Source organism: Pinus tabuliformis, chromosome 6 (genome assembly GCF_031772625.1).
Source record: "Pinus tabuliformis cultivar Carrire ecotype Pingquan chromosome 6, CPIR1, whole genome shotgun sequence".
Classification (NCBI taxonomy): Eukaryota; Viridiplantae; Streptophyta; class Pinopsida; order Pinales; family Pinaceae; genus Pinus; species Pinus tabuliformis.
Window position 1 is genome coordinate 1,041,627,284 of NC_142292.1, and position 9,041 is coordinate 1,041,636,324.

Consider the following 9,041-nt stretch of genomic DNA (forward strand, 5'->3'; position numbering starts at 1 on the left):
AACTAAAAACCACGTTGCAAAAAATTTGAAATCCGGAAATATCACAGGAACTGTTTCCGATTTTGCAGGATCCATTTCTAAATTCAGGGATGCGTTTCCGGCCAACAGTGATCCGCAACGTTGCTGGTTCTTGGACAGATCTAGGCGGATCCGGATCCGGATCAGATCCATGGATCCGTGGATCCTAGACCATGGAGTGCCGGATCCGGTAACATAGATTGTGTCACAACTAGTACATGACAGTTATGTCGGTTGTGTCTCCATACTAGTACATATCTAACTTGAAACATACAATCGGGCTTCACTCTAAATTGTATGCAAATTTAGAACCCTTACAGAGTGCTACTGCAATCTATTTTTATCTCATAGATTATAAGAGTTCCTACTTAAGTTTTAATCTATAAAATTTACAACTTGACAAAAGTTTTTAGGATGTCAACTCAGAAGATATTTACAAATAGAGTTTATATATGGTGGGGCATAATGTAGTGTCATTGTCTGTAACAATACCATCGAGGGACCTATGTGTTTGATGAGACATCAATCCAACAATCCACCACATGCAGCACAGAACCTACGTGCCTAATGAGACTTAGTCTAGTGAACCTCTCTTATAATTGTACCTTGGTAAACTTGTACATTATCTATTTTGTACTTTTATACTTACCATTTGCACTTTTGGGTGACTTGGTTTAAATTGACTAGTCACCTATATTATTGGAGACGTTATCACACTTGATCACTCCCCCACAACTTGTAATCCTATATATAGATAATACAAATGAGTGTACAATTGATGTGTACACTGTATATTATGGCAATCTCCTTTCTACTTGCATTCTCACTTCCTCTCTTGGGTTTTCCATTTTAGTGTGTGAGTATTTGGATTGTTGTTTTGGGTACATATCATATGTATGGAGACATCCTAGTTGTTTGGGTAACTTGAAAAACTGGCAATGAAGTATGTCCTGAAAAATAGTAGGTATGAGAACACACTGCAACGTAGGTCTCCTTGGCTTACCATACTGTTCATGCAAGCTCGTGTCTGCAAGATTATAGTTGAACAGATGGAAGATGCTAAAGTATGGTGTTCAGGTGTGGACACTGCTGCAAGAGGGAGGGCAGCTAATGTCAAAAGGGGTGTAAACAGCTTAACAGGGTCCGGAATATGGCCATCCAGTCTTCCATCATTTTGGAAAGAAACTCTTGTTATTGTTGTGCCAGGGCTTTCCATTAAGAGATGATTCCACCACCATTGATCTACCAGGTGTTGAGTAATGCAAGGAACCTAGCAAACAACAAACTCTCTTGAAGAATTGTGCAGAGTCATAGTGCAGGTCTGGATGAAAATTTTGTCATTTTCAAGACATAAATAATGATTCAACGTTTGCATGCGAAAAATGGGCACAAGAAAAAAAATCACAATTGCAAGACTGTTCAGTGGGTTTAATCAGCAGAATAGACAGAAAAAACTGCAGAACGGACTAAAAAGGGCCAACACTGGCAGTCATGAACAAGAACTGCAACTACAAGAAGTTTATGCAAATAGATTGCAGCAAAGCAAAATGGAGAGGGTAGAGCCCAAGTAAAAATAAGTTACCTGCATCTCGATGGCCTAAAGAGAAGAATTAGCGGTGTTGACACACATACAAATTGCTCAAATCACTTGCAGTTTGAAGCCCAAGTAGAATTTTGCGGAAGAAAAACTCCAAGGAGATAGAAATTGTGGAATGCTAAAGGGGTCCTAATCTTAAGACTCTGATACCAATTGATATGAGCACCAACAGCAATGCAAAAATTCACATGCAAGAATAGAAAACCCAGGGTGTTTAAGCATGCAGGTAGAGGAGATTGCACAATAGGTTAATGATGAGCAGCCAATAATGTAAAAGTGTATGCACATATATTTGTAGCTAATTGATATTTTTCTTTTAAAAATCGGTCAATTTGATGCTCCACAAATTCTTTTCAGCTTTTCATTCTAGTTTTCATTTTAAAATGAAGCAATTGTACCTCATAACTAAGCTGTCATGTGTTTATCTTGCATTCTTGTTTCACCTCCACAGCCTTCCAATCTTCAATTTTCATTCTTACATGCCCTAACCATCTTTATTTTCTGACATTGGCTCCACCATGGCCACGGTTTTTTTTTTATTTTCCACTTCACTTCTTGTGGTTTTGTTATGGTCACAAATTTTGGTATTCAACTCAATAAAAGTCCCAACTTATTGAATTTTTGATAGACAGAAATTCAGCTGCCATTTTTCGCATCTGTAAGAATCCTATTTCTAAGAAACAGTGAGCACTGGAAAAACTGGATCTGTGGAAAAATGGATAAAATTAGTCTATACTTTCAGACTACATAATTTGGCATTTTCAAGGCATTAGTGAATTGAAAACTACTACACACTCATTCACAGTGCACTTACATATTGTATTCCTTCTTTAAATAATTCTATGGTTTTCTTAATTGTCAAATTATGTCTGCATTTATTATGCACATGCATTTCCCAACTTTAGTCTTCAATCTAGAGTTCTGCACAATGTTCACAATGATAAAGCTTATATTGAGGTTTTCATAAGTCTAATATCCCATTTGTTAGCATGTTCATCCCAAATAACTGCTAACTGAAAATATTTCTCCAAGAAAATGAACACTAAAGCCACCAATTATATGAACCAACTATTGACTATCACTGTTTGTCCAAACCCACTTTCTCAAGCCAAAACTAATCTGCTGAAACTCTTGCATGCTGTAAGAATCCTATATGTAAGAAACAATGAGCATTGGGAAAACTAGATCTGCGGAAATATGGATAAAAGCAGTCGATACTTTCATATTACAGAATTTGGCATTTTCAAAGCATTTGTAAATTCAAAATTACAACACTCGTTCACAGTGCGCTTATATATTGTATTTCTTCTTTAAATAATTCTCTGGTTTTCTTCATTGTTAAATTAATTTCTTAATTTATTACGTGCATTTTCCAGACTCATTCCTCAACCTAGATTTCTGCACAATGTTCACCATTATAAAGCTTTTATTGAGGTTTTCATAAGTCTCATATCCGAGTTGTCAGCATGTTCATCCCAAATAACTGCTAACTGCAAATATTTCTCCAAGAAAATGAACACTGAAGCCACCAATTAAATTAACCAATTATTGACTATTACTACTTGTCCAAACCCACTTTCTCAAGCCAAACAAATCTACTGAAACTCTTGCATGCTACTAATTCCCTATTTTTTCAACAGTATACAACACATTATCACCTCGTCTATTTTTCAGCATTTTAAGAGGCTGAATTTCCTGATTAAAACCAATCTCTGAAACATCAGCTGGCTGCCTGAACTCATTCCATTTATATTTGTAATAATTGTTATGTTTTTTTACAATGGATTAGTAATAGCAGCTTATGTTTTAAGAAGCATTTCTCTGCAATACATACGTTTTAAAAAAAATGAACTCGTAAACAACAGGTCATGGTTAGTTGGTCAAGTGGATGGTGTTTCATACACCCAACCAATGTTAAAATCCACCCAAGACACGGTTGATAACTCACCTCATGGGCCATCTTGCTCGTGTAATTGGGCCATTTCATGCACTTAGTGGCAAATGGTGCAATGGTTGAGACCAGGTGAAAGACATGAGGGAATTTAGCAGAATAAATAGTAAATTCTTGGTTGATGGAATCTCTGTAGAGTGATGTATACATCCCATCCATCTGGAGTATTGTATACATGGGAAAGTTTGCCAAGCAGTGTCAATAGAGAGTATCTCGTCACAAATGAAAGAAAAAGAGGCAAATTTGCCACAGAGATAAGATGGGGTATCTTATTTAGAGATTAAAAATTTTGAGAAAAACAGATTACCAACTCAACATATAACATCAATATATTCCACTCATTAAAATTCCCACTGCCACCAGTGCTCGGATTCATGTAACGGGAATATTGGAAATATGAATGAATCTAAAACAAAAGGGTCAGGGCCAAGGCCAAGCGAAGGAATCCATACTTTTCTGAAACTGCCCTTGGATAAGGCGAAGTGGTTGTTATCACTACTATCCGCTCCTTCCCAAAACCCTCCGCCGCCTCCTCCTCCACCGCCCACGCCATGGATCAGACACTTCGGAACCCCGATTTTCTCGGACTTTCCGCCAGAAGAAAAACCAGTCCACAATTTTCTGGGGCTCCTGCACCCTCCATTTCTGAAGTTAAATCCTGCCAGGCGAGTTAAAAGAGGGATCCTGGGCAACACAACCGAAGGACACGCTAAACCTGTCACCATGATCCGCAAAACACCACCGAATTGCTCAACGCTCTTACCGATGGGTTACGCTTCATTCCATTAATGCAAGTGCGCAGGACTTGGCCATAAAAGATGTCCATGGTTCCACTTCTGCGAAGCTTTCCATGTCTGAATCGCCATGACCAGAAGCAGTGCTCCCTCGCCCCCCCAGCTTCTTCCTATCCGAATGAATTATACCCAAATGATTTCAATTCAAGTGAGGGGTTCCCACGCTCGGCACAGCCCCCCTGGAGGTTCGGGATCGCAGATGGACGTTCGGGAAGGAAGCTGGGGGCTAAGAATCGGCACAGAGAGATTCACCGGGGCTTGGGGACCGAGGCTATGGTTTGGTGGAACGCGTCGGTTAGGTGTGGAATGGCGTTAAAATCCGGAGATGCGTGTATTTCGTAAATTCTGTGGCAAAAGAATAATACGAGCGGGTGGTCAAGGCATGTGATGGGTAGTGGGGGCAATTTTTATTCGGGTAATATAAAATATAAATCAAATCCCTCTTTTTGTCTTTTATTAGTCACGACGGTGAAGTCCCTAGTGGTTGCCATGGAAGATGGAGGTTTTAATATATACACTGACCAATGGAACTTTGCTATTAATGGGAAGCAGCTGGTAACGAGTCCACCTTGGTAACGACTATCTATGTCGTTGTATTTGTGAAAAGCTGATAACCATGGAGCGTGACTTTGTCTTTCCTACCCTTACAATGTATGGTTGTGTTTTACTCAGTATATGTGTGAAATGTACATTAATTGTAGTCAAATACTTGGCGGTTTTGGTTAGGGATTTAAGGATTTCTTGAGAAAACAAATTAATTACATGGATCTATACATGTAGTAAGAATAAAATTGTATTATGTTAAAGAATAAAATTTTGGTAAGTTAATGAGTAGATATAGGGCAATTGTTATGGGTGTTGTTTGGTGTATGGTTTAGCGTAACTAATAAGGTGATAGAGCTTTTATTAATGTGGGTTCAAAACCTTTGGAATGAGTGGAGATAAAGGTGGTAACAAGTGTTTATATAAAACATGTACTTTATTAAAGTGTAAATTTGGGTCCAAAAGCTTTGGAATGAGTGGAGATAAAGTTGGTAACAAGCTTTTATATAAAGCATGTACTTTATTAATGTATAAATTTGGGTTCAAAACCTTTGGAATGAGTAGAGATAAAGGTGGTAACCAGTGTTTATATAAAGCATGTACTTTTGTTTTAGTTGTGTATTAAAAAATAAAGTTTGTTTTACAATATAGTGTATATTTTTTTTTATCTATTTTCTAGGTTTAGTTTTTAGTTTAGTGTTACCGAAGTTTCATTGGATAGTGTGTTTTTTTATGTATTCAAAACAAAAGTTACTTTTACAATGTATATCTTATATTATTGTATTTATTTTCGTTGTATTAAAAAAAAAAATGAGTTTCATGGTATCAAAGTTTTATTTTTCGTTGTATTACACACAAAAAAAATAGTTTCATGGTATCAAAGTTTTATTGGATAGTATGATTGAAGTGCTATTAAGTTTGGGTGAAGGTAGGGATTCCAAAGTTTCACAGAGGAGTATTAGAAGGTGTAATAAATATGTGGTTACAGAAGATTTTTGGAGAATGTAGAATAAATGGATGGTATTGGGTTTAATTTGTAGAAGCTTGTAATGAAAATGTTTTTATTGAATAAGGATCTAAGCAATATAGTTGAAGGGATTAAGACTAAGCTTACTTAGGATGCAGATTTGATTCAAAGTGGGAACAAAGGAAGGTAGGGCTTGTTATTATATACTTTTTAACTTTAAGTTAGTACAAGATTATATCTATGAAGATAGTGTTTCCAATTAGATATTCAAGAATCACATAAGATATATGATCACATATGATCTGAATTTATGTAGGAACGAAATGAAAAATAGAATTAAACAGAAACACAGAGCTACACCGAAAACTAAACTTCAATTGATTAATGACAAATACTAAAAATTGTTTACATGCATAATGGAAACAAACTAGTCGAGGCGATGGTAGTTTATCTTTGAGAAGAGATGTGATGGCTACATGCCTTCTAAACTGTGTTATAATGACGCTCGTAAACCTTTTTATTATTGAGAAACGAGGGAAAACTTTAAACATCAAAAAACCTAACCCTAGAAGATGAAGCGCCAAAAGTTTGTGGGTCCCCTTAGGGTTAGTTTGTACGCCAACTTCTTGGAGTCGTAACTTTGGCATACGATCTTCGTTTGAGCGTGTGATACCTTGTTAGAAAGATATATCTGATGACTACAACTTTCCACTACAAACCCTTGCCACAAGCTATGATTTTGCTCGTAAAAAAATATAAAAAATAAAAAATAAAAATGTCGTTTACGGCCTCAAAACGACTCTGGAAGTTCAAGGCTCGAAAAAACTGCCAAAAATAGTAAATTGTGCTACAATTAAGGAAACTAAAAGAAACACGATGGGGTCTAAGTGGAATAGGCAGGTGGGCACCAATATCCACCCGGATCAGTCCTCCCCTCTTAGGAAGCAATGGTCCCCATTGCGTTGAGTGCCTCCATGAGATGGGAAAATTTTTTATGAGTGTGGCCCCTAGTGAGCCACTTGCCTTGGTGCATGAGTTGGCCAACTTGGATCTTTTGTTGGCGAGTGGTCTTGATTTGTGTGTCCCTGATCCGATCGGTTGTGGTTTGTTCCATGCAGTCTAGGTTGAGCTATGTTGGTGTTAGTTGTTTAGTAATGTCTGAGGTGTCCAGCAGTTGTGGAAAGTATGGCCGAAGGCGGTCCACATTGAAGACTAGATGCACGTCAAGGAAAGGGGGAATGTTGAGCTCAAAAGCATTGTCTCCCACAGTGTTGGTGATGGTGTGCGGCCCGTATCGAATTAGTTGGAATTTCTGATGGGCTTTGGCAAGGTGTTCTTTTTGCAAATGCAACCAAACTTTGCCACCCACTTGAAACTTATGTGGCACCTAATATTGATCATGTCATTGCTTGTACTTGGCATTAGACTTATCCAAGATGTCATGAACCTGTTGGTGGATGTGTTTGATGCATTCAATAAACATGGTTGCTTTATCAGCCTCGGACTGTACATGTGCAGATTTTGCCTGTGTAGTCGCGTGAGGCATGGCAACATCTATTAGACACAATGGTTGAAATACAAGACCCACTTGAAAAGGACTGCAACCAGTTGAGCTATAGAGAGCTTTGTTATAACTATGTTGCACATAGGGAAGGCCCTCATCCCAGGTTCATGGATGCTTGGAGTTGTACATGCAGAGTATGTGCACTATCATTCTATTAACAACCTTTGTCTGGCCATTAGTATAAGGATGGAATGCAGTTGGCTTGGTGTTGAACCTCAGAATTACCTTCTCATTGACATTTGTTCTCACCTTTTTCTCTCATTTTCTCATAAGACTACAAACCCAATCAATGATAAATGCTAGGTTTTGTCTTAGGAAAGCATTAAAATGATCACCATATTATATTTTCACGGTCTTGCTATTTTAATAGATTTTTACAAATTAGCTACAGAACGCAGCTTATTCTGCAGCTAACTGTGGATTCTGTAGCTACTCTCATGGTTTAGCAAGTTACAGGTGTCAAATGAAGAACTGGGCCACATGGGCATTTCCAGAATCATCTCCACATGGATTCTATCCTATTCACTCAGTCCAGATCGACAAAAAAGCATGCCTAAAGTCATGGTCAAAGATGGAGTCAAATATGTTATCTAGAAGCAGTAGGACTCTTGATCTGCTCTTTTGTAGCTAATCAAGAGTCTAACAGTTCTATTGAAGAGTTAATTCGAATTAAGCCACATGTAGCTAATCAGAAGTTAAATAGTCCTATTACAATTCGAATTAAGCCACTTGTAGCAAGTTTTTTCTCATAAACAATCATGTTAGATTTAATTCGAATTAGCCACCTGTTGCAAGTTTTTCTCTTAAAACATGTTATCTTCCTATAAATATCGGTTGCATGAAACCGAGAAGTAGTTAGAAGCTAGAAGGAATTACAGGCTTTTTGTTGATACTCTGTATTCGGACTTCATTTTGTTCATAATACAAACTTCGTTTTGTCAATGGTGGTTTAAAGTGCATCTTTAACTAGCTAGCATTCCAGCCACATCAGTTGCAGAGGGCCCCTGCACTGAAGGAGGTTTTTCACTTGTTTTCAGTTTAATTTCTATTACTCTGTTTTCAACAAGTCTGTTTTCTCTAATTTAGAATGATGTTTCATTTCAATTTGTAACCAATAGTGTAAGGATAAAATCACAATTGTGCAGCCTTGTTCTTCTGAGATATTTTATGGAAAAATGATTGAATGAAGATTGAAGTAATAAGAATACACAGTTTCTTAGTTTTCTTATTGTTTTGTTATTCATTTTCTTAGAACATAACTGTCAATTAGCTGTATTAATAGATGTTCTCAAAAACCATTTCAAAATGATGATGATTCTAACTTAAATGGTTAAATATCTAATTCATGCAATGATTGAATTTACTCAGTACATTGTTAGTTTTACATGCTTTTACCTTTTCTTTTACTTTCAGGTCCTTACTTAGTTGCATCACTTGACATTTCGAAAAATCATTTCAAGGAGATTGATTTCATCATATTCCAAAATTGAATGATTGAATGTTTAAATGAATGCAATTATTGAGTTACCTTCTGCAACAATATCACTTCTGGTTTTAAGAATTAGATCCATGGATTAGGAGTAATGATAAGATAAGATAAATGCTCT

The 9,041-nt window shown here is 37.0% G+C and overlaps 1 protein-coding gene across 1 annotated transcript in view; it reads right to left on the minus strand.

Annotated features, from left to right (window-relative positions):
* The window catches only part of LOC149262549 (MAR-binding filament-like protein), a 102,109-nt gene extending 97,620 nt beyond the window's left edge, over positions 1 to 4,489 (minus strand). Inside the window, exon 1 of the mRNA XM_089424888.1 lies at positions 4,019 to 4,489. Within this exon, the coding sequence (XP_089281014.1) occupies positions 4,019 to 4,291 (273 nt within the window). The 5' untranslated portion in view covers positions 4,292 to 4,489. The remainder of the gene's footprint in view (positions 1 to 4,018) is intronic.
* Between the last annotated feature and the right edge of the window lie 4,552 nt (positions 4,490 to 9,041).